This window comes from Falco peregrinus, chromosome 4, assembly GCF_023634155.1.
Source record: "Falco peregrinus isolate bFalPer1 chromosome 4, bFalPer1.pri, whole genome shotgun sequence".
Lineage (NCBI taxonomy): Eukaryota > Metazoa > Chordata > Aves > Falconiformes > Falconidae > Falco > Falco peregrinus.
Genome location: NC_073724.1, coordinates 104,140,642 through 104,167,204, shown reverse-complemented (window position 1 = coordinate 104,167,204; position 26,563 = coordinate 104,140,642). Strand labels below are relative to the sequence as shown.

Here is a 26,563-nt window from a genome sequence, read left to right as displayed (position 1 = left end):
CTGAAACATTGCCCTGTTGCTGTACAGATCTCTTAAAAGAAAACTCGCATTTTTTAAGACCTTAACAATTTCTGAACAAAGGAGGAATACCTGTAGAGAACATTCAGCACTACTGGAGCAAGGCTTAAGTGTCATTTTCACCCATGCTAATGACTGCTAAAATGTAGGCTTACCTTCTCCTGTGCCTGTTTTGAAGAGTTTGTAGAATAGCTATGACAAATTCTATGTTAAACAAAGATCAGATGCAAATTTTTCCATGTCTGGCTAAAAGCATAAGTGATATTAACAAACACTTATTTTAACTATCATTTGTACTGTTGTGAAATTGACTTCTGTAATAGAACACGCCAAACCTCTTGTCTGGCTATTGCTACAGTTTATTCATACCAGGGCCTAACCCACAGCAAAGGGCATTGTTTGAAAACAGCTTTTGTAGTCGAATGACATCCTGTGCAGCAAATACTGTACACAGATGAGGCCTATCCAAATTAAAAGTTCTTACCTGAATGACTGGTTGGAAAAAACTTCAATAGATGAAAAACAGTTTTGGAGGTTTTATTGGTCTTATGTTTAGTTACTGGTATTTTCATTACCTCATCCAAAGCCTTACAACACAGGTTTGACAGTTAAGAGGGAAGAGAGTGTTAGTACGAGCCAGTTACTTTTGAAGATTAAGTGCCTTTTGGATTCAGCAAGACAATGGGAGTGGCCAAGTAGCTGCCTGTGTCTCAGAACACTGAGCTACAAACACCGCCTTCAAATTCACCTTCTCACACATCGGCTAAGCGGTTCAGATGAGTAAGCAGAGAATGCAGCAGAACACAGACAACGTGGTGTAACAGGAAACGTACAACTTTTTAACATTACATTTATACAAATTTACAATTTTGCAAATTAAATGGCTCTATAATTATGCAAGTGCTTTTTCAAAAATAAACATATACCAACTCAATGATATTTACACTTAGCAACCTGCTTCAGAAACAGAATGATTTTGCTATAAAGTGAAACTTCAGTGCACTGAAAGTGCAACTCACCCTTTAGAATTAACTTCTCTTCCCATGCAAAACCTCAGCACACCACCACCTAGCTTTAGACAGTCACAGTTCAACTTCTTTTTTTTTCATTCATCATAATGCAAAGACAGCAAGAACTTGTCTACATCCATTCCTGCTGGAAAAGAACTTGGTAGCTTCTTTTTCTGTAGGAGAGGAAAAGAACAGTGGAGTTAAATACTAGGAGCCTCGGGATACTGAAGAACCTGTAAGCATTCTTTTCTTCCTCATCCTTCCATCTACCTTGTAGACATAACAGCACAACGCTAACCCAGAAACCCGACACTGAAATGCACATACACTCAGGTGTACCCCCAGGCCACAAACAGCACGGCCATGGGACAGGGGGAGCTAAGCCCTCTGCTTCAACAGCAGCCCAGCCAGGCTTCAAACAGGCACAGCCTCCCAGCTCTTCTCACATACACAGTACAAAGTATTTTCCAGTTACAGTATTTCAGGAGTATGCTGTAACTAAGTATGGTGAATTATGAAGTTACACTCTGTCTCCTTTTTCCTTACTTACATACGTCACCTTTTCATGTGTTACACCTTTGCTATTTGCCATCAAATCCTCAAGTCAAAGGCTTAGTGCTGGAGACTACAGGGACTGGGAATTCACAAATACGGATTTCTAGTCCTGGTGGTAAATGAGGATGCAGGAATAACTTGAATTCTAGTAAGGCGTAGTTTGAGTGGTGTAATTCCTACATTCCACCCAGAAACCTAGTCTGAGGTTAGAATTTAGAAACTCCTTCATGTTTTAAGAGAAATCATTTGACTTTTGTAGGTATGTGCAGAGAGTCAGTAGGAGTTACTTGTATCTATCTGAAGACTATACTTATGTTCAGAAAACTTTTAGAATGCTCTAATAGTATAGTCTTCAGAAGATTATACCAAACTTCAGAAAACTTGAGTAGGCTCATGTAGGACAAGGCCTCAAGGACAAGAGTCCAAGTGCTGATAGCCTGATGAATAGAGACTTGTTAGAACTTGTAGGGCACAAGCCCTGGGAGCAAAGGAACAAGCTAACTGCAGACCCCTGAGCCGTCACAGTTGAGGAGGCAACCAGACGGACAGAGAAACGAGTAGCCAGGTAAGGGAACGGATGGCGCCAATATGTAATCAAGAAAGCCGCGTAGAAAGAAACTCCCTAACCTTGGAATAAAAATTATTGCTAGGTCAAGATAAACTAGTAAGTACCTATTGTTCTAACGGTGTGCCTTAAATATTAACCAATCAGTGTGTAATATGTAGAAGGTAGAAACATATATAATTGTAAGAAAATCACTAATAAAGGGACATTTGCTTGCATCAAGCTGCGTCCCGTCTCTTCATTCGCCGCAAATTGGTGACCCCGACGTGATCCGTTTAAGGATCTAACGTGAAGGGCTCTCGAATCGCCTATCTGAGCGACATGCAGCGAATCCCACAGAACTTTGAATGATCTGCTGAAAGGCAGCAGGAGCCGGCCAGAAATCCCTCCGGAGTTGAGAGGTGAGCTGTGGGAAATCCGTAACGGGGAATCAGGCTTCGTCCCCAGAAAGAGACGTATATGGACTCATGAAGGGTCTTCTAGTCAGATCAGGGAGTCCGTGCCTCAGTCTCCTCAAATGGTGACCCCTATGGTGGTGTTCCGAAGCCTTGGAAGAATAAGGACGGAACTGATCGGTAAAAAAAGACAGCTCGTGGAAGAGGGCTGCGTTCCGGAGGAGACGGCTTGGCTGAACGATCGTCTTGCTGTCTGGACCAGGCGGACAACCTAAACCCCGAGGATAACGCCTGTATGCATCGAGACAGGTGAGCAGCCAAGAAACCTTAGAGATTTTAAATATTTGAAGAAATTTTAAGAAGCTTTAGAAACCTGTACTCATTGAGACAGGTGAGCAGTCAAGAAACTAGAGACTTTGAAAGAAATTAAAGTGGACAGCAGACAATTGTATGATGCTGCCGCAGAGGGGAACTCCGTGTCAGGAATGCATTTAGCACCTTGGTGGCAAATTCTGACTACTCTTTGCCAAGTGTGGGCTAATTCTACTAACGGCGCTAAACCAGGGGAGGCTGTAAATTCCGCCAACAGTGTAAGCACTGAACTAGAGGAAGCTGTAAATTCCACCGACAGCGCGACTTTTCTCAAGACACCGTCAGCGATGGTGATTCCGTCCACACCTCCCCTGCCCCCAAAGCTTCTGTCACTGACTGCAGCGACCCTCACAACACAGGACCAAGCACGGGAACAGGACAACTCGGACAATGATTTTATTGACACTGATAAACCTTTTGATCCAGGTCCTATAGATCTGGAAAAGGAGCTAGACCTTTCCCCCACCCCCTTGTCTCTCCTGATGCATTGATTGTATTTTGGGGGAGGGCAAAGGGGGTCTGAGGGATTGGTGGCAGGAATGCAAGTGGGAAACACTTCAGTGATGGGTTTTGGGAGTCGCTAGGGCATGTTCAGTATTTTGTCAGCCAAATCAACCTGCAGAGTGGCAGCCTGTGCAATACGAGGCTGTTAAAGAGTTAAGCAAAGCAGTGCGGGAAGGGAGGATTTATAATACATTTGCTGTGTCCCTTCTTGAAGTGATGGCAGAGCCTCATACACTCACACTGCATGATTGGAAGTCATTGCTTTGTACGGTACTAACTGATACAGTATATGATGTGGTTATTTGATTTTTGTGAGCTATGTGTAGTGGCCTTGACTGAAAACCTTAATCGGGGAATTGCTGTTAACTATGAGCAGTTAGCTGGAGCAATTAACTGTGCCGATTCTGTGACTCAGGCAAGGTATCCCAGGGACAGCTGTTTGCAAATGAATGAGATGGCTATTAAGGCAGTCAGGATGCGGGAGTCTTGCCACAGTCTTGCAGGGTCCTAGAGAGTCACTAACTTTAATACTAACTTGATTGATTGGCTTCAGAATATTTTGCAACAAGTCAAACATCAGGAAGCTCAAGGGTTGCTTTTAAAACAACTAGCTGTGATAATGTCAATTAAAATTGTAAATGGGCAACTTTCACAATTGCAACCCCAACCTGTGTCAAATGATTGTAACGCAGAACTCACAGCCTGAGAATTACAGTCTGCTGAGTTCTGGAATGCAGAATAACAGATTTTTGCTTCTCTAATCTCTTCTGCAAGAATAGTACACGCTTTTAACTTGCTTAGTAAATTAGGCTGCTAGCTTGCTAAACAAAGTAATACTACAAATACTATTTTTTTTTCTGGCTTATTAACAGATGTTGATTCTGTCCATCATATGTTGCTACAGAACCGAGTTGCTATTGATTTTTATTATTAGCACAGGGACACAAGTGTGAAGACTTTGATAGGATGTGTTACGTGAATCTGAGTGACCACTGTGAATTAATTTACAAAAGTATACAAAACTCAAAAGCCTTAAAACAAAGATCTGCAACAGAGGCAGGGGCGGGATGCCTTTGGTCTCTTCTCACGGCTGGGAAACTTTGGGCCATGACTCAAAAGTATTACAGGTTTTATTATAATTATCTTTAACCACCTTATTGATGTTTGCCTTATGTCTCCCATGCTTTTTTTTTTTCTGTATTCAGTGTTTAGTTGATTGTAACTTAAAGCAGGTCATGGGCACCCAGCTACACACAACCTTTGCCTTGTCACAATTAACAAGCAAAAAAGAGGAGGATAGAGAATGTCTGAAGAGAGATGTAGGAGAGGAAGCTGGAGAATATTTGACCTAACAAGAGATGAGAGAACAGCTGGGTATTGTGAAGGAGACTAGGAAAGATAAACATGGTTATCTAGTGTTTAATAGGTGTCTGCATGCTTGTAGTGATATATAGCTATGTAACTGCATGAATGATTTCTGCCCTGAGCCTGGTGGAGCATACAGCTGCGGTTTGTGTCCGGGCTCAGAGATGTAAATAGGGGCTTCTCTGTTACGGTAAAAGTGTTTCTCTTTGCATAAAAAAGAGAGGGAATGAAGGGAATGACCCCAGAGGTATGTTCAGAGAAGGCATGCGATGTTTCGAACTTTTTGACTGAACCAGTTCTTGTTTGGTGTGCCCTTCCACCTATGTATAATGTTAATCCAAAAGAAGCTGATATTGTTTACACTTTGAATGTCGATAATTGTCTTTCTGTAGATGCTAATGTAGTAGGAGGCTATGATGGGAACGTGTCGCAGCGGTTCTTCTCTTCTCCAGAGTAACAGCAGGGAAAGCATTTTAGAGTTAAATCACCTTGTTTGGTAGGCAGTTAAGAATGTGAGTCAAAATTGCCACTGCTTTTTGTTGTTGGTTCAGGGACATGGCTGTGAGGATTTTGATGGTATGTGCTGCGTGGATTTTAGGCGCCTCACTGCAGCAACATGTTATCAAAATCTGAGAAAATTTCAGCCTTTTTTGGCATCCATTCACTCAATTGGCAGTATTGTTTGTTTGCTATTACCTTGGTTGCTGTCATGTTTGCAAGGGCCCTGCAGAACATGGCAAACCTGGTACTAGCTGTTCAAAAACAAAAAGGGGAAATTGTAAAATTGTACGGAACAAAGACAGTGGGTTATTTTGACATTGATAATATGTCTTAGTTGGTTTTTTATTTGTTCTATTACTTGTGCCTTGTTTTTGCTCGTTTTCAGGGGTTCTTTTTGTGCAACAGGAAGGGGGAGATGTAGGACAAGGCCTCAAGGACAAGAGTCCAAGTGCTGATAGCCTGATGAATAGAGACTTGTTAGAACTTGTAGGGCACAAGCCCTGAGAGCAAAGGAACAAGCTAACTGCAGACCCCTGAGCCGTCACAGTTGAGGAGGCAACCAGACGGACAGAGAAACAAGCAGCCAGATAAGGGAACGGATGGCGCCAATATGTAATCAAGAAAGCCGCGTAGAAAGAAACTCCCTAACCTTGGAATAAAAATTATTGCTAGGTCAAGATAAACTAGTAAGTACCTATTGTTCTAACGGTGTGCCTTAAATATTAACCAATCAGTGTTTTTTACGCTTAAGATTTAACCAATCAGTGTGTAATATGTAGAAGGTAGAAACATATATAATTGTAAGACAATCACTAATAAAGGGACGTTTGCTTGCATCAAGCTGCCTCCCGTCTCTTCATTCGCCGCAGGCTCAAGAGGCAAAGTTAGTAAAATGACTAATACAAATAGGATGTCATGGCTTTGGACTAGCACCTCTGAACCATCCCATTATAAAGATCTATATATACACACGGATGTCTAATATGCGTTTAGAATTTTAAATTAAAAAGTAAATGTCTGTACTTGCCTTTATTTTCTTCTTTCTTGATGGCGTTGGAGGGCTTTGAAGGTCTTTTCTATTTGCAGAACGAGGATTTCTTTCACCCTCATTCAAGTCTTCTAGTTTCCTTTTCTTTACTGTGCTCTTTAAAGATCTGAACTGTTGAGTATTGTCCTTCAGGGGGGTTGCAGTGCTAGTCCTTGCAATAGCTGCCCGTGACAGTATCATCAGCGTGTGAGCAGCCATACTGACGCTATTTTCACTACCTGTTTCACTGGCCGGGCTGCAGGCAGGCAAGTCTGGTGTAGCAGGGGGTACCATTATTCTAGGGGTCGGACTATCCTCGTTGAAGCGCCGACAGGTCGGTGTCCGTACACTATCTGTAGTATCATCTGTATGCCTGTCCCCAAGTCCAGATGGCGTACGGGGTACTGGCAATTCTCCGCTTTCAACCGCTTTACTAGTCGGGCTATGCCACTGAATGTCTTGCAACATTTCCACACATTGTTTAGTGAATGGACTTGACAGGCAAAGGCCTTGGTTGGAAACTTTAGCTGGTTCTCGCTTTGGCTCCTTCGAAGACAAAGAAACAGACACTGAAGATTTGCTGTTCCCATTTGACAGGGACCCTTGCTTTTTGTTCAGCTCTTGCACCGAAGCAACTGTCTTCTCGTTCCATAAACCGACACTTTGTTGGCCATTTGAGAGTTTGGCAGTGTCTTGGTTCTTCTGTTTTTCATCAGTATCCCTTCGTAATTCATTTTCTTTATTTGCTGTAGTCTTGTGGAAGGGATCTAATGGAAGCCCTGCAGCTGCCACCTTCCGCTCAGGCTGTGGCTCCTTTGCAGATGTGCTTCTGTTGCCACCAACTTCTGGCTTACACAGAATTTTAGTCAATGTTTTATCTTTCTCTCTCTTTGCTACCTGTGCCTTAGCAGAGGGTGATGCAGAGTCAGCAGCAAATGAAGTATTTTTGTTTCTTTCTTTTTGAGATAAATTCTTAATGGTCTGATTTTGGGTGTTTCCTCCTGGAGCAGGTAGGACATTATCAAAGCAAAGGACTCTCCTGTGACTTTCACTTTGTCTTGAATTTGAGCTTGTGCTCTCTACTGGTGCCACAGGTAAGTTCTCCTCCACTTTCCTTCCTAGTTCTGCAGCGATAAGCTTGTCCAAATTTCCAGTCCTGAAAAGGCGATGAAACAACTTCAGCAGCATAATTGTTCTTACTAGCCAAGTTCATTTCAGCCGGCTGAAGTCCCCACCCGCCCCGCAAACACCTATTTAAAGCTTTCTCCATTCTCTAAATGAAAATATTTTATCAACACGCCAAGACCAAGGGTAAGGGATGACAACTGCAGAAAGCTCAGAGGTGGCCAAAAAGGATGACAAAAAAGTGCGAAACGGAACAATTAGGTAGACTGGGGCTCTCCAGCCTGGAAAGACATGACTGAGGGGAAACGCAACAGAGCTCTGGGAAAAAAGCCAACCAAAAGGAAATGATTTGCTGTATCTTCCAGCGGATGAAAGGAAACTATTTGCTCCAGCGGACGAACTAGAGGCATCAAATAAAACTAGTAATCAAGTTAAAACAAGGAGATTTCAACACTGCATGTAATTAAGCCCGAGAGCCTTTTTTATCCTGTGGTATCTGTGGATGCTGGTAGTTTGCTTGAGTTCAAAAAGAAACTGAGCATATTGATGACAGGGTAAGTCCATCCCAGAATACTGGTCGTGGCTCTGCAGGTCCTGCCATGCGCGTGCCTTGTACTCTCCCCTATGCGCTTGCTGTAGGTGACAGGATACAGAGCAAGGCAAAAAGCTTTCAGTGGGCATCCGAACAAGAACATACAAACTCGCTAGGGCTTGGTCTCCACCTGACAACCAGCCACATGAGTGTGAAAAAGCCATCACTGCACTGTTGCAATGTCAAAAGAAAAATGCTTCTGCTCTGTTAGCTCATACCACTGTTACGCCTGTGCCCTCTTCCTGGTTATGCTGCATTTCCAAGAGAAGTTTCTCAACATTCATCTATGCCAGTAAGACTCTCCCCATGCAGATTAGCCTTTATGGTGTGTAAGAGGAAAATTCAAATTAACTGTGGGATGGTAAAGAAGGTATGGTAGCAGTGTGTTTTATCTCTGTAAAATTTGAGATGAGACAGAGGGCAGAGAGGAGAAATGAGAAATTACATCTCTCCAGGGAACACTTGCTGTCTTTGCTATGCAAAATATACGTCTGGAGATTGATGAAAATTAACAGAAAGCCGAATTATCAGTAATTTTATTAAAAATCTTGTTTCTGTGGCTTTTGAAAAAAAATACTGATTTTTGCATGCATGTATACTGTATATCTTGGTATCTTTTTTAATAGAAGTTGACTTTGTTATTCCTGTTTTCCTCCACTTTTCCAACACTATAACTGAGTTCTGAATAGGCACTTTTTTAAAAGTATACTTTATTTTCACAATAAAAGAAAGTTCAGTTTAAATATTAGACGTGAAACATATCTCCTCTTACACTCTTTTGCTCAATCCAACATCCCTTTGTTTCTTAAATCCATCAATGGTAAGGACAGCTGCTACTGAAGCCCTGATTTCTTCTCTCTCACTTTCCCAACAGAAAACTAGTACCTATCCCAATTAGCAATTAAATTATATTCATCAGTATAAAGTTAGCAGGCTGTCCTCCTCACCATCTTTCCTTTGACTTTTCACTTTGTAAATGACCAAGCAGCATTCTGAACTGCCAAAACACCCATGCAGAACCCAATCTAACAAGCTTTACTGGATTTGGGCCAGAGCGTGGTAAAGGCAAGGAGACTATACTACAAAACCACGGGTACCGCTCATTCTAACGGGGAAAAAAAAGGGTTTAGTCATTACAATCTTCCAGTAAATGTAACAGGCAACTTTTCCTAGCTTGGGCTCTGCTCAAAGAGTTTTTATATGGCAACTGAGACAGAGGAAAATTAATACAAAGCCATACAAAATTAACACAGGAAAAGTAACAGCAAAATTCTAGCACAGGCTTAACCAGTACTGGCACGCATCTGCATCGATACCCCCAGCAGACAGGAGGAAATAAAGGGCTCCTGCTTATGCCATTGTCAAAAAAAGCTGCTATCCTCTCCACCAATACTGTACCAAGAAATTCATGGCAGGAAAAAGAAAACAAGTTTGAATAACTAGCACTACTGACCTTTGTGTTTGAGAATTTGTATGGTTCAAAGGCTCAGCTACACTTGGTACCAGTTTTCCTGGAACAATAGATGAAGTATTAATAAACTACAATATTCCAAGTAAATCACTTCACAGTTAGTATATCACCTCACATTTCACCTGACAGAGAATCAATAAAGAAAAACCCAGCAACAAAACTCTGCATTTTTTTTGTAATTTTAATGTTTACAGATAAATAGATTAGCACAGCTAGAGTATAAACAAGAAGCTTGCTGCCTACACTGAAGTAATACATAGGCCTAGCAAGACAAAACCAGCTATGCTGGATTTACAAATGCACAGCAAGGATTTCCAAGTCGAAGGGAAAATAACCACAGGGAACTCTCAGTTACCCACCAGCAAACCAGAATGCAGACTAACTATACAACCCTAGCTTTTTTCTTAATTTTCAACTTCATTCAAAGTAGAAAACACATGTGTAAGCCTATTCTTTTTAAAAAAGGTTGATAAGCTAAAGCACAAGTTTCTTCTAACTTATTTTCCATTTTCAATTATTTTTCTTTACCCCCTTCCAACACTGAAAAATAACTATAACTCCAGTCGTTTCAATGTACTATTTAAAGAAGCAAGGTCTCAATGAAGTGAATATACAGAAGCATATACCTGAAATGTCAAAGAGTAAACAGGTAGCAGAGTGCATTTTTTGTATAAATATGCAACACTTCCATTAATTATTTTCCTTAATAAATGTTTAGAATTGCTGACTCTTCTAATAACTTCTTTGTTACTATGTAGCTTGCTTTCAAACTGTACTTACAACCAAAGAGATGAAAAATAGTCAGAAATACAAAGAAAAGTAAACTTCTAAAACTGCATTAGAGCCTTGAAACATTAAATGTTGGAAATAAGCTTGATCCCAAATCTGGGATATGCTGGGAGTCCTTTGTAAACTGAGCAAATAAGAGTTACTGGCTGCAAGTACAGGCCTGTCACAAAGCCATCCCAGCAGCTACCTGGGAGAGGAGCATTACTATTTATAAAACTTTATTACTCAGAAATGACATGTCTTTAGAATGCCTACTTCTCTTCTGCCCGTTCTCAAGAATGCAAGGCAGGTACCTGTATTAGTCTTGTTTCTTGCTCCAGGAATCTTCTGTGTTTTGGGAGGGATGGGAAGTTTGGGGACACTTCTGTTGCAGACTGGATTAGCCACAGGCATATGCAGAACCTTGAAAGAATCAAAGTATTGCATTACAATTTACCAAAAGACTCCTTATCACTTCAGCTTTAATTTTGAAAAGCTTACTTTGTGATGTGCTACCTGATGGGCAGGTGCTGAGAACATATTTCCATTTTGTCCTACTACTGAGAGAGGTATCATTCCCACCATTCCTTGCAAAACAGGTTGCACCGGAGATGCAATTATAATGGCAGAACCTAAAAGGTATCAAAGTGTTAGAACTGTACAGAAATGAAAAATAACTCCATGAAAAGAAAAGCTTCAAGACAGGATTTCTTAAAATTATGCATGGTCAACCTTGTGGCAAGAAAAGCTCTGACTCTTTAGAAAAACTTCACTGTCCTTAGTTCATCTTACACCACTTACTTCATCTTATTTACATCTTCACATTCACACACTTACATCACTACTAGAAAACAGTTAAGTACCAGTGTTATTTTTAGTTTACATACAATTCTTTAGTTAAAGCCTGTTTTCATGAAATGGTTCAAAATTAAACTTGAAGTATGAAAAAACTCTGTTAAGGCTTGAACTTTGAATTCAAAGTGATTTATAAAAAAACAGTAGAAGTAACGTCAAATAGCTCATTTTGCTGCTTAGTGAAAACAAGCTATTATTTGCATCCTGTTCTCTACAGTTAGCATGCTCAAACGTCATGAGCAGAATTATTTTTTTTTCTTCCAGTCCACCCATAACACCTTCCCCTTACAAGCACACAACAAGCTGGGAAAAGCTAGCTTTGTATGTATGTATGTATCTATGTATACATGTAATGTATATTTCTGGCTGGTAAGAGGTGTTAAATGTAGTACATGCAAAGATTCTAGTTCATTAGTGAGTTTGAGATTAATTATTTTTAAAAATAAAGCACAGTAAGACTAATACAAAATATTTAAGCCAAAGTTTCCTATTTAACTATTTAAATCATTGTTAAAACTGTTGTTTTAAAACATTTATTCTAACAGATTGTAAGAGTGTCTGGCTGCCAGACATATGGGAATTATAAAACAGGGAAACTATCATAGCACATTCATTGAAAAGTGAAAGAAAAATTTATTCTACATAGTTCTTTGGTTACATGAGCACTACCAGAAAAATATCTAATGCAGAAGAATGGGAAAACTTCTACTTTGCTCTCTCTGGGAAAAAAAAAAAAGAAGAAGATAAAAGTTGCATAAATAAACCCTAACGATGGAAAAGACCAGCTCCTAAGGTCTTGCACATACTGTTGCACTGGCCTCTGACCACAATGAAATGACTACACACAGAAATTCGGAGGCAACTGCAACAGGTTCTTCGTTTTGGAAAGAAATCTAAATGTGTTGATTACAGCTGGTTTATACTTAGGTTTAACATTTTCAAAAGCACTTATTTTTCTTACTGCTGCAGAAATAAAAATGCTTGTACCAAGAGTGATTTTATATTATGGAAAGAAATAACGTTGTACTTTTATATTTGTCTAAATGTATTTCTAGTGTAGAACGGCTTTGTAGAAAATGAAACAAAACAAACCAAGGAAGTAATTTTGGAAGGACTACCTGCATCTAGCCAGTTATCTAAACTATGGATACCTGTAACACATAGTATTGTAGTTATAACAGGCATCTTATTAGAACAAAACCAAAACCCCCTGCTTTATTTAGCCAAAACAATGGAATCTTTTCTAGTGTGAGCCAAAATACGCTTCCTAAATGTATTACTGCTAAAATTATGTAAATTCAGCTTCTGAAATACAGGGCTATTTTTTTCAAAGCAGCCTAGTCAGTGACTCTTTGTAGTTTTTATTTCATTTTTAGTAGCAACTAACATACTCAAAAAATACAAAACCTCCTGGATAGTTTCAAGAGGCAGATAAAAGTAAACAATTTTTAAACACTGCTGTAACGCACTTACAAAAACAAGAATAAAACCACTATATAAACATCACATTTTCAGTCATTTCCTAATAATGAGATTACCTTGTGGGAAGTTTGGGGAGACGGTCTGGTTTGCTGCCAACGTATTGCTGGACCTAGGAGGAGTCCGTAATTGTTGTACAGCTGGAGATTGGGCAGCAAGCGGCATAGAACTGCCAGGCAATACAACCACATTTGATGGTGTTACAGTTGTGCCCAAGGTAGCTGGATCAGTCACACAGGTGGCTATACAAAGGTTGTTTGAATTCCCAAAAGCTGTGCTTGTGGCTGGCATCAGTTGTATAAATCCCCCTTCCTTGGAAAGATTAGTTGTACCTGCGACTGAAAAAACAGTGCAGTCTTCGTTCTGAGTGTTGATTGAGGTGACCACCGGATCTTTAGGTCTAAGCACAAGAAGATTCTGCTCTGCTAAAGCTGAATCCACATTTTTTTCTGTGTCTTCTGAAGTCAGACATTTGGACAGGCCTGAAGTTTTGGCTGGGGATTTGGCTGGAGAAGACAGTATTATAGTTGGCAAATTTTCTCCTGTGATGCTGGAAACAGCATTATTTAACTCCGTGTCTGATGAAATAAATGAATCATCGCTGATGATAATCTTGAGGGACATTATATTAGAAGGATCAACATCCATTGGTTGACTACTAGAAGATACACCGCTTATACTTTTGGCCTCGGTGCCACACTCATCTGTGGAAGATGCAGTTTCTGGGAGAGGAGAGTGGCATATTTCAGATGTATTAAGATTATTTTCAGTGGATACTACAGAAATTTCTGTACACGCATCATCACCAGAAGAGAAATATATATTATCAGCATCTACTTTTGTAGAAGATGAAGGTTCTTGCATTTCCCCTTGTGTTCCCTCTGAGTTTGACAGTCCTGGAGGGACGTTAAAATCTTTCTTACAAGGCTTATCAAGTATATGCTGATCATTTGAGTAAGTTTTGTTAGAAGTATCAACAACTTCAAGCTGCAACTCTGTTTTGTCAAGATCTGAAATCTTCACTGCAGATCTCGCAGTACAGTCTGACTGCGTACTCTGTTCCTGGTGGGTAGAGTGGTGGCCAGAGTTCTGCAAAGCACCAGGTAAGGCAGCTGTATCATCTGTTACAGCCTGTTCTTTTCCTCCATCTGCTGATGGGCTAGAAATTGATGAACTGTTCTTTCTCAGCACTACACTGTGGCCAGGGCTTCCATCAGAAGTGCTTTCAGTAAGTGTTTTTTCAGATAGTGATGTGTCTGGTGATAAGTGACATTTACTTTCAGAACGGGTTTTGTTTTCATTGGCTGTAGTACCTTCCTCCAATGAAATCAAAGAAATGTGTGGACTACCAGAATGAACATATTCTAAATTAGGACTACTTTGAGCACAGTGACTTAGTGGGCCTTTTTCAATTTCCACAGCGTCTTTGCTTTTGGATACTAATGCAGATGACTCTCTTTTATCATAAGAATCTCCACAGTGTTCATTACATATTCTACCAGGACACTCTCTCTTGATAGGTTCAGTCAAACCAGGCACAGAGTCGAAAGTGATTTCAAGGTCTCCAATATGTTCAGGGGTAACAGTCTTAAGCACTTCACTCTGCTTCCTCGGTCTACAATTTCCATGCAGCTGTTCGTTGGATGTACTTTTCTTAGCCATATCATCATCACTAATGCTGGTCTTCAAGGCACGTGATGCTTCTCCTAACTGAAAACCTTTACAGAATAGTGATTCTCTAGAATTATCACCTGTAAAACAGAGAATAAATTAGTTCCATAATTATTAGAACAGGTGATCCTTTTACAGAGTTCTAGAAGCAACTTACCACTTCAATGGAAAACTGTTTCACATGAAACTAAGTGGGAATAACAAAGCTGAATGGAAAGTGTATGAAACATGGCTATATACATTAGGCAATCTGGCAAATCAGTTCATAGAAAAACAATAAACATACACATAATAAAGCAAATGGCTCAAGTCACTAAATCAGATTTCCAGAAGCACAAAACCATCTCAGGATAAAGACCTCTTGGCTTTATTTCTCATATACTTTCAATAAATACCTGCTACTGATGGTCTATTGTTAAGAATGGCATAGACATACTACACATACCTTTTGTTCACAGTAAGACTCTTCTTGTGTATTAATGAACCAATACATTACAGAATGAAAAGATTAATATAGTTAGATGTAAAAACATTATCTTTATGTGTTCCACACTGAATATCGCAAAGTATCTCTGTTTTAAGTGAGAAAACAGATGTGCAGATATTCTGGTTTTACTTAGGAGCTTATCAAGTACAACTTCTAAGTACATTGATGGACTACTGTTAAATTTAATAGACTGAAACTTTCTAACAGACCAGATATATCCAAGCAATATTAATATCAGATTAGATACTACCATTGAAAACAGAAAGATTTTGAAAAGTATAAATTGTCTGAAGTTTTTCAAAATGAAAAGTGAACAGACTAGATGAGATCTTAAGGAAAAAAAACCAACAACCTACATCTACTACTTTCTTCTGTTCCTAAAGAACTTTCAAGTGTTTCCAGGTTATCCTCATCCACAAGGACTGCATTTTCTACTCCACTCTGACCAGAAATACCAGCAGGTAAGTTCTTGTTTACTTTGCTCTTTCCTGTTTTCAAAATAAAACACGATCAAGTATGTCATTTTACACACAAACGTGATTATTATATTTTAAATCAAGCATGGAGATTTCAAATTCAAGAAATGCCAAACTCAAAGAACTATTTGTCTATATTCATTACAATTCCAGAAATAGCATAAAAATGTCCTTATATTTTATGTGAGGATATCCCTGATAAGACATATAGAAAAGTTTTACCACAGCATAGAAAAAAAAAAAAAGAAGTATGAACTATCATCCTTTAGACCAGAAGAGTCTAAAATAATAGCAATAAAACCATCACTGAACCAGCACAAAACCAGGATTTCAGCCACAAGAAAATGCTGTATTTTATCATCATGTATAAATCTATATAAAAATCTAATTCTGAATTGAAGGACACAGATGTCACATAGTCCATTTCTCTTGCAAAAAAGTCCTGCTGAATCACCTTTGCTTCTTCAAGCAATACTTAGGAAAACTCATAATTCATGATGCTTTATAGTAACGATGCAATTCAGTGTAATATGCTTTACCATAATCAAACAAGTCAAAGAGTGCCTGAAAAGCTGGATCTGATTCTGTCTGTTCTAGAATGTCCTGTATAGCCTCTTCTGACATATGAATTTCACCCTGAGAAAAACAAGATATACAGAACTGTTAGACAGTTACTTTCAAAACTCAACAGAAAAACAGGCAAGAATTGTTTTCAGTTCTATTACTTCTGCTCAGCACAGAAATGTAAAGACTAAACATTTCTGCCACAAATTTAACATCTGTTAAAAAGTATTAGTGATTAAAGAAATAAAGTCTCCCAAACATCTTTGTCAGCCACTACATCCTGCAGGTGCATATGGAGGTATTCTTCACATAATGACCAGCGTTGTTTAAGAACTCATCATGGGCTACAGTGGAAGCTTATGCAGATGGTATGAATGCCATGAGCCAACCACTGGTTAAAAAAATACCCAAATTAACCCTAAGTTCTTGGTTTTGTATATATCTAGAAGACAATGCTAAGCAAAGGGAAGTTTTATTTAATTTACCCATTACATGTTCTATAATGTAACTTCCAACTGCTTTTCTGCCGAAGGCAGTTGGAAGGCACAGCTGCATAGGACACTGCTCTAAGGTTCCTGCTTCAAGTTGACTTATTTGGTAGTAGTCAGGAAGAAAATGAGGAGGGCACTCACTCATGTGTGTATTGTACATATTCAAGTGTTTAAGTACAGAGTTTCTCCTGACTTCCTGGAGATCCTCCAAGCACTCTACAACCTTTGATGTGGTGGTTGTAAGGGTGGATATCCAATGTGATATGCTTTGTCTCAGCTACTCTACCTAAACCAAGAAGCTGCTTTGATTTTGTTCTGCTCAGAAAAATGGAATACAGCTTTTCAGCTCTGCATTTGGATAAAAATTAACCTAAAATCACCAAGTGACAGAAGAATAGCTTTTAACAATCAGACACTTCTACTTCATAACAGGCCGCTGTCTCTACTCTCCTGCCCTCTTCATGAGGGTCACGAAGATTATAATTTCCCTCACTAAAAGCCCTTTATAACTCTGTGATTGCCAGCTCAAGGGTTGTACAACGAAGGGAGAACACTAGAAGTTCAGTCTGTAGAAGCAGAACACACATTTCCTCCAAAAGCTAATAGTAAATTTGAAGATAAAGCATCTTTATTCAATCTCCAAAGACAATTTATCTTGCTATACTAGACAATCCACGTTTATCTTCAAGCAGATCAGAAACAGATCACACTAAAACACGTCTGGAGACTGCAAGATATTTTAAATTATTTTTTCTTTATAAGGCTCCCCAGTCAGATCATGGTACCCAATTACTGGTACCAAAGGTCCAGTGGCAAGCAGGCAGCTAGTGACTGTGGGACAGCGTACTTAAATCTCAATCTGAGGATAATGTTAACAGCTAACCACTACTAGAAGTAGTCCCACTCCCTTGGCTTTTAAGCCTGCTGCATGCTTAGGCTGCCTTGTACAGGTACTGGGAACGAATTCAGAGTGCTGAACTAGCTCAAAATTAACTCCCGCAAAATACTAGTATCCTGCCAGTTCAGCTCCTCGAATGCCCACCACCATACAACAAGGTGAGTGCAAGTGAAGCTGTAGAACGGCCCCTGGGCAGAAGCTAGCCATTAGGTAGGCTTAGCTGTATTGTGAAACAAACAAAAAGAAAGAAGAGAAAGTGGAGAGCAAATCTTGACAGTAGACAGAGGTTCAGGATAGTTCCAATAACTGACCATTCTCATGTGGCTGGTCTTAAAAAAAAAAATGTGAACAGGGCGATCTACACCTACCTGAAGTCCAAGGATTTCATCAATTGAAGTCTCCTGTTCCGTGGGACCACTGTCTATCTGTTTAGGGGTCTGAGCAACACTGCCATCACTGGAACACATTAGTCATTAGTTCAGAACTCAAAAATAAATCAAATAATAGGTATGAGGTTTAAAGGTTCCTTTTATTACCTGCCCAGGATTTTGTTAATGTTCTCAGCAAGCTTCTCCTGAAGAGATTTGTTGCTCAAGATTTTTTCTCTGGCGTTTTCAATAACCAGTTGCTGAAAAACACAGTTCTGAAGTGGTCAGGTTTCTATTTTTATCATCACTAGAAAAGGAGCATGAATTTCTAACTTACTGGAAAAAAAAACAAACCCAACCTAAAAAACCTCAGTTCAACAACTCTTCCTAACAGCCAATCTGTGACTGCATGACATTGCTAGGAAAATCATCCCAAACACTCCTTTACTTCTACTTTTCCTAAAGCACAGCAAGGCTTATTGTGCTTTCCAGTTTTCATTCTCAAAAAAATTACTGTATTCCAACAGCTTAGAGGTATCTTAGCAAAGCCAACAAAGCAAGGACAAAAAAAGTTCTACATAGCCATGCCATCGTCATTAGTTTAGTACGCAGGAGAGCTACTTCAAATAAAAACCAAAAAAATGTATCTTCTAAAGTTAATTTCTGTAATACCCAAGATCAACAACATGTAAAAGACTAGTCTTTAGTCCGAATTTGTTTCTTAAATGTAAATACCTGCTGTAAGTATATACTCACTGGAAAGTTACCATCTATGAATTCTTCAAGGGGCTCACTTTCTTTTTCCATTATTACTTCATTAGGGTCTTGAGAACTTCTATTTGCTGAAAGAGGTCCAGATGTTGCAATACTCTTCCTCTTCTGAGATTCACTGAAACATTCCAGGAAATTTATGACATATTTTGTGAGAACGTAGAAAACAATAGACCTAAAGGTTAATAAATCAAGCAATCTTCCTTCTTAGCAAATGAGAGATTGCAATCAACAGAAAACTAACTGATTAACTACACGCAGAAAATACAATAAATGCCAATACCTGTTTCATTATGTTGTATACATGTATTGTGTCTGACTTCATAGAAGTTACAAACAAATATACAGACTGTGGGTAAACAGCACAATGGCAAATTGAATTCCATGCCTACTACTTAGAATTTTTCCACCCTCCAGTACGCATTACTTTAACTGGTAGTACAAGTTCTAATTAACTGCCACTCAAGAAAATAAATTGGGCATCACCACTGAAAATAAAGATCTCTGAAGGAGCAGCTCTTGTCAAAGCATGTTAGGTTGCATAAGAATTTGGATGATGAATAGGAAACGTAATGTTTTTATATGAGAACATGGTGTTGGCTCTCCTGAAGCCATCAATCAGCACTGGCACTAAAATCACTTCTATACAGAAAAAGGCAGGAATAGAAAGGACTTGAAAAAACGTACGAGTAAGGATCCAGAAAAACAATAAGCAAAACCACCAGGTGGGATTTAGTCAGGGATAAAGACAACAAATGGAACACAGAGACCAGTCAACTCATTAAAAACAAAAAGGACACTGGAATAAACGAATAAAAAGTGCAAAACTAGTATAATAACAGTTTTTTACACCACTTTTAGTGTGAATATGAAAATTTTTGCTGACAAAATTTACTGAAGCAAATAGATTTTCTAAGTTAAAAAAAGACAAAATGCACAATTATATCAGTATTGAGAATTTTCACAATTGATAAGGATATTTTGGAAGGAATACTAAATTTTAGGCTCCAAGATGCCTATGTCTAATACTGGAATAATGTAAAGACTAGCTATATGCAATAGAGAAGCACAACTAGACTCCCATCAGTCTAACATTAAATTCTTCGACTTTCCTTTGCAAAAATCACACACCAGCCACTCTCAGTGGATCTTAAATGTGAAACACTCCAACATGTAGAGAAAATATACAGCAGAGGTTAGAACACCACATAATCTCTAAACAATCTTTAATAAAAAAACACCACACACAAAAACCTCCCCATGTTTACCTTTTTCGTCTTCCCGGAGGAAGCAAGTTTGAATGAAGCTTTCGTTCTTGTGATGCTGGAACTTGGATGTGTATGAAATCTCCTGCTTCATAAAGGAAAAAAATAATAATATAATGCCAGTACCTTTTCGAGTGATACTGTTAAAGCACTACAGAAATCTACACATTATTTACATTTCAATCAATTCCTGGGAATTCATACAAAATATTTTGGTATTATGAAAATGAGAAAGATTCCTTTTAAATACATCCTGAGAAAAACATCCACTTGATGTGGATCATCCCTATCTGCTAAAACAAGTGTTTTGGTTGAGGGTGAGGACAAAGGATAAAATAATGACAAATGAATGCATTTCTGATCTCTGAACTCACATTAGTAAGCAAGTATGTAAAAGCCATTTCTCTTTTGGGCACTCCTTTTATTTTAATCATCCAAACCAGTTCAGAAGGCTAGGGGAACAAAGCACAAATTTTCTAAAACTTCTTTGTTAGAAGGTGATTAGTCCTGATTTTAGAAAACTTCCATCTACATCCATAGATTTTTCATAGAAAAAAAGGTTTAAATAAGTGGGCAACTTACTGTTGATCTTGTTTTCTTGAGTTTGTGACTGGTGCACAAACAGTGTATTCAGTCTAGCCTGTGACATGCTTTGATTTACTGTTGGCCTGTGAATAACTTGAGGAGATACAACAGAAGAGGAATTTTGCGGCCCTGACTGAGGGATTACTGACAACAGTCCTGGGTTTGCAGGGGCTGATTGCTGAAGCATTCTCTGTCTTTTCATTTCTACAATTCCACTTCTTGTACGTGCTGGAGAAAATAAACACAAGATGAAAATATACGACAAAGGAACTTAAGGTTGCTGATTTTCCAAGACCTAATTAAGGATGCTCCACTAAAACTTCTTTGTGCTTCAACAACGCATTCATGAAACTCAAAATGTAAGCAACACCCATCTTTGTCTTCTGTGCTACAGGTTTCAGGTAAAATAATTTAAGAAGTAGGCAGACGTTGTAACCATGCTTGTATCATTGCTTAAATATTTACAGGAATAAATCATACCAAAATAGTATTTCATTACATAGTATACCACTCATATAACTGACCTTAACTGAAATAGCTAAACCAATGTAAGTTTGCATGTATTTATCAGACTAAATCTGACAAATTTAAACAGAACACCACCTGATTCAGTAAGTCTCAGATCCAAGAACAATCACTACTTATATTTAACATCCACTTGCCTCACACAGGTTACTCAGTAGAAGTACTACAGAGAGAAAAAATTATTTTTAAGTACAATAACTTTCCTTTTTTGAGAGTTCATTGGGCACTTTTTGTAATTAAAGAAACAGTTCTAGATAGAAGAAGTATCTTTTCATATTTTGCTTAGATCTATGTTTGTATGCATAATAATAATTGTTTCAAGATTGTAATACATTTTTGTATTTCCCTTCTACAGATATGAAACTGCATCGTAAGTAGACTGGTCACGTTTTCAGTTCCTCTGTGAACCACAAATTAAGTCAACAGCTTCAGGACTGAAGCAGCAGTTTTTAAACCTTTTAACCATGTAAGTATCTAAAAAATTTTCAGCAGAGAAGAAAATGCCATATAGAGAACTTAAGCCCCTTGCAAAAAGCTCAGCTTTTCTTACTTTCTTTCGTGACCATTAAAGTAACCCACTGACCACACTGAAGACAACAGACATGCTGAAAAAACCCACTGCAGAAGAGACCTGACAACATTTTAAGAGTAAGGATGTGTTACTGATTGCTGCAGCATTCCCCCTTTTTGCCAAAACAAGTAATTTGAACGTAAAGCCTATTGATCCATGAATTGGCTCAGTTACTTACTCCTTTGATTAGCGGAAAATCCTGTGGAATTCTGCATGCTCCTAAAAAGTGAAGTAGGTGACATAAATAAAAAGGAGCACAATGGAAACCCTCAGCTACACTGTGTGACAATATTTGTATGTTTAATGTCAGTCTAGTCCCAACCACACATTATTTCAGAAAGATTCAATCTACTGATTGTTATTTTCATTCTTGCAATTATCACAGATCCTTCAAACAAAGCCTACTTTTTGATGAAGTAACTACCATCGTATCAGATTCTAAATGAGTCATAGTATATTGTTTTATTACAGGAAGGCCACATACTCACACTAATGCTCTCCCCTTACCTGCTAGTCCCGTCTTAGTATCTTGAAATGTCTACTCAACTATCAACTCTCACACACGTATCTTTTTCACCATCTCTCAAAGGCAATAGAGAGCAAAACCATCCTCATACAATGATAAGGGGAATTGATCAATATAGGGACTCAATCAGAGTGAAATTGTACTTTCTTGATTTCAAAACTGTATTACCTGATCTGAGAAAGTGTATAGTCTAATTTTTTCCACAGAGATGACATCATTGCTGGAACTTCATTTGTTGTTTCTAAAATAAACCATTAAAAAAAAATAGGTGACTATAACAGACATACGGTAAGAAAAAGTAAAATCACAAGCAAAAAGCCCTAGGCATTTCAGACATCATCTAACTTTGGGTGTCTAGTCGCCGCCTTAATATTCTGTTTATTAGAGAGTCCTAACTGCTAATTTAAAAACTTTGATATCAAACACACTCATCAGACACAGTTAACAGTTTTAGAAGCCTAAATGAGACTGAGGCAAGGACATTCACGATGATAATTCTCAATGGAATATGCACATGGTGTTGACTCCTGGGCAAACACATACTAACCTAACTTAATTCACTTCTGGAAATTGTATTTCTATTGCCAAGTCAATCGTATGCTTTTCAAAATTGTAACCTGGCAGACAGGCCTTTAAAAGTAATGTTTTATTTGAAGATGTCACCCGAACAGGTAAAAACACTCTGTATTTTTGAAACACAGTACACTGAAGTATAAATGGAAAGATGTAAACAGACCAATTAATGAAGTTTTTCAAGGTGCCAGGAACAAAGTATTTTGAAGAAAGTATGCTTGTGTCTTAGTTACCATTTCTATTAAACCTAGTGTGAAAAAAAAACCATATTGAGAAATGTTTCAAACATGGTATGTCTTAAATTGCAAATCTTAGAACCAAGCAGCACTAAAATCTGATCATTCATCAACATGTATCAAACCATTCTAAGACTTGGCAACATGCAAAAGCTCAATAACTGCTTTTAAAAACAGAAAATGCTCTAACTTTGTCTCTAATATTCATGTAAAATATTAAGTTATTCTCAAATTATTTTAATTGCTTCTAGTAACAAGACAAGAAACATTTCACACCATAGGACTCTTCCTGGTTGTTTCATAGAATCACAGAATATCTCAAGTTGGAAGTGACCCATAAGGATCACCAAGTCCAACCTCCTGCTCCTCACAGGACTACCTAAAACTAAACCATATGACTAAAAGTGCCATCCAGATGCTCCTTGGAATTCTGACAGGCTTGGTGCCATGATCACTTCCCTGGGGACCTTGTTCCAGTGACTGACCACCCCCTCAGTGAACCTTTTCCTAATGTCCAATGTGAACCTCCCCTGATGCAGCCTCATTCCAATTTTGTGTGTCCTCCCTCTCCTATCTGTAGTATAAACAATACACAGTATAAATTTACAGGCATAAACTCATACATTTTTCACACTTCATTATATCTTTGTGCTTTATTACATTAGAAGCTCTGCTCAAATTTGAAGTGAAAATACATGCTGGCAAATCCAAACTAAGATAATAAATTCATTTTGCTCACAAGATGTTGATCTAATTGGCCGTTGTTTGCATAATATGGAAATCTTCGACTTCCAGCACTGATGGAGGATTGCTTTAAGTCTGTACATAGGTGGAGATATTACCTCTTCTTCAAGGAGTTTACAACAGATGAGTAAGAAAAAAAAACCAACTCATTCTGAAGGCTTACCTTTTGTTTTCATGGCTACATATTCATTAAGAATAGTTGTCAAGTTTTTTCCACACAGGGACTGGAAAAAAAAGCACTGATCTTAGAATTTTTACTAATAACTTACACTTCATCTGCTGTTATCACATTGTATTTAAGCAGCTCTTTAGAAGACTACACCATGCTGACCCTAAACACAAGGAACTGTACTTTATGCTGCTGGTGCCGAGCTGCCTCAAAGCAGGTAGAGAGCAATCTACAGAACAAAATGCCACTATGAACACAAAACCTGAAGTGCTTCATCTCATTGTACAACACTGGTATAGCAGTTAGAGCTGCACGACCCCCACTCACCTTTGTTACTACGGAATAAACCCACAAAAATTACATGATGAACCGCTCTAAGAGAGTAACGAGTATGTAGCATCCTGGAATGCAGCATGCGTTAAGATGCAGACACGAAAAGAACTTCTGTCTAAAGTAAAAGTATTAGCAATTAATCACAGATTTAACTCTGATATCATATTTACTTGTTCTGTTGTTCAGGTGAAACAAAGAGACTATTTTACCACTATCATTTGTTGTTCCTTCTTGTCATCTTTGCTAGCGGGAACTCCACAAGGTATGACAAACGCAGCCCTTTGTTGCAAGTATTTTGAGCTGCAGTGAGAATTTTTTCTTAGACACTACCATATCATCACTTCTGTTATGAAAAACAGGATAAATGTTTCTACTGAGACAAGGAAGATAATTAAAGGCTTTAAGAATTTATTTACATTTGTTTTTTCTAATTTTTGCTGGCCATACCCTGGTTCTCAGTTCCCTATCCCCAAAGTACACATGACCAAATGCTTATAAATGAAGTTCAATGGTCTGTTTTGAATAGATGCATCAAGACCTTGGATCTCAGAAAAGATTTCCACTAATCTTGTATACTGTGGACAAAATCCCAGACCACGTAACTGATATATTAGAAGATGCACATATAAACATTAAAAAGTTTATACATAGCAGTGTCTGAACCCTGTAATTTGCATAGTATATTAAAAATCCCATTTTGTGTATGTAAAAACTGCCTAGTATCTAATTACCCTGTAGCTATATGCACTTATCTACATATGTAGCTACACGCTGCATTTATGCACACCTGAAGTTCCGAATTTCACCTTGGACAAAGTAGATGGTACTGATCAAAGAGGAAGCTAGACTAAACCACAGTTTTTTTTCTGGGGGGGGGTGATACCAAACAAGATTTGGCAGCTTTAGATAAAGCTGAGGTACCTTACCTAAATATTTAACATGTACTTGAAACAGAACATCACTGGCTGCCATGCCTAGGATAGGAAAGTGAACTCAAATACATGACAAGAGCAGCCCTGAAATCAATAAAACTCTTGTGACATCCTTCCACAAATCAACCTCAAAGCTATAAAGCAGATCAAATGTAATATGCTGAAAACTATTTGCATATTTTACACTTAAATGTTTCTTTGTGACATTAAATACTAGAAATGAAATAACTGCTAATACCACAGGATGCAAAATACCAAACAGAAAAAAAAACCCAAAACCCAGAAGGGACAAACTAACTAACATTTTAAGCAGCATTTGAGAAGTAATTGTTACACTGAGAAATCTCAATTTTCTCTTCCATGGATGCAAGACAATTTAACTTTCTGCTTTGCAAATACAAACTCACCAGCAAGCAGGCTGGAATAAACCCATCCTCTGTACAGTGCTCTGCATATTCTTTCAAATCTGAGCTTTCCAAAATAAACTGACGGCAGGTAGCTAGAAGTTTTTCCTGTTGTAAATACCCTGCAACAAATCAGATGGAAAATTTTAGCATTTCATTCATTACTTCTGCTCAATAGGTATCAAAGCATTAACATAAGCAGCTGTATACAGTGTTGAAATAATCAGGTAAAGATTTGTATGTTAGACAAGGAAAGTGAAGTTATTTTGAAAGAATATATATCTTGTGAAGTATTTCTTTAATAGTTAAAACAAGAGCACAAAATATTATTGATATTACATTTACAAACAAGCCAATACTGGAAGTGAGGCAATATGAACAATTTCTGATTGATCTTAGTACAGACAGTACTATACAGACAAGAAAATAAAAGTTCTTGGCTCAGGAGCCTGACAAACTAACTGTCACTGGGACTGAACAACCCCATCTGATAATTAAATGGAATTCTACAATATTTTGTTAATAAAATGCATTGCTATGTAACAATAACTCTCCATGCATCTTCCTGTTTCAAAACATGTAAAACCTGTGCAGCTGCTACAAGTGTGTAAGATTTATTTAAAAAATCGGCATTGTACAAAAATTAGTAACAGAAACATTTTTTTTTTCCCTCTACTTACTGTAATTGTCATTTTGAATAGACATACTAGCTGCAACTTTTGCCCTGTACACACCCCAAGACTCAGCAGTTACCTTAACAGGAAACATACTGAAAAAATTTACTTTTCCAAAATTCCATTCCTCAGCAAATATGTTCAGCTGTAATCAAGCTTTTTAAGCCCTGCTTTAATTTTCAAATACTTTTAAGTATTAAAAGATTGAAATATACCAATCTTAATGAAGGATTCTAGAACAAAGAACCACAAAAGAAAATGTCTCTTCTTTCTTGCTTGTAGCAGAACTGAACATGCAATGTTTTAAAGAAAAGATAAAAGATGTGCCTAATTATACAATGCAGGATAGAGATGCATTAGCATATGTATTTCAGTGGACGCCCAAAATGGTCCACCTCGGTTCAGGAATGCCAATGGAAAAACACAGCCTTTAAGTCTGCATGAAGACAAGTATCTTTCATTAGATCAGAACATAGCTGGAGAAAAGAGGTATTTCAGACATATAAGCCCTTGTTCAGGTCTTCAACAAATAAGCAAACTTGAAAGTTAAACAGAGATTGGGAATAACCACTGTGAGTTTAATAACAATGTATGAGCTGACCTGTTCAAGAGAAAATATTAGTAGTACCTGTGGAAAGGAAAGGGCTGTCCAGTTTGATTTTTCAAATACACAGAAAACTCTCAAGCCACAGGCTGCT

General features: G+C 38.2%; 1 protein-coding gene and 1 long non-coding RNA gene across 4 annotated transcripts in view; one reads left to right on the top strand and one right to left on the bottom strand.

Annotated features, from left to right (window-relative positions):
• LOC129784381 (uncharacterized) overlaps positions 1-5,146 on the top strand; it is a 47,384-nt gene extending 42,238 nt beyond the window's left edge. Inside the window, exon 2 of the long non-coding RNA XR_008747047.1 lies at positions 4,778-5,146. This is a non-coding gene — a long non-coding RNA (uncharacterized LOC129784381). The remainder of the gene's footprint in view (positions 1-4,777) is intronic.
• The window catches only part of LOC101910269 (protein NPAT), a 28,147-nt gene continuing 2,123 nt past the window's right edge, over positions 540-26,563 (bottom strand). Inside the window, exons 2-18 of one of the 3 annotated variants that reach the window (XM_055803080.1) lie at positions 25,195-25,313; positions 23,517-23,577; positions 21,969-22,041; positions 21,453-21,493; positions 20,176-20,406; positions 19,597-19,681; positions 18,314-18,446; positions 17,726-17,817; positions 17,558-17,645; positions 15,776-15,872; positions 15,117-15,248; positions 12,662-14,353; positions 10,770-10,900; positions 10,583-10,691; positions 9,483-9,540; positions 6,313-7,468; positions 540-1,201 (exon numbers count right to left, since the gene is read on the bottom strand). In XM_055803080.1, coding sequence (XP_055659055.1) covers positions 1,124-1,201; positions 6,313-7,468; positions 9,483-9,540; positions 10,583-10,691; positions 10,770-10,900; positions 12,662-14,353; positions 15,117-15,248; positions 15,776-15,872; positions 17,558-17,645; positions 17,726-17,817; positions 18,314-18,446; positions 19,597-19,681; positions 20,176-20,406; positions 21,453-21,493; positions 21,969-22,041; positions 23,517-23,577; positions 25,195-25,313 — 4,376 coding nt within the window. In that variant the 3' untranslated portion in view covers positions 540-1,123. The remainder of the gene's footprint in view (positions 1,202-6,312; positions 7,469-9,482; positions 9,541-10,582; positions 10,692-10,769; positions 10,901-12,661; positions 14,354-15,116; positions 15,249-15,775; positions 15,873-17,557; positions 17,646-17,725; positions 17,818-18,313; positions 18,447-19,596; positions 19,682-20,175; positions 20,407-21,452; positions 21,494-21,968; positions 22,042-23,516; positions 23,578-25,194; positions 25,314-26,563) is intronic. The other 2 variants (XM_055803082.1, XM_055803081.1) reach the window with 2 other exon arrangements.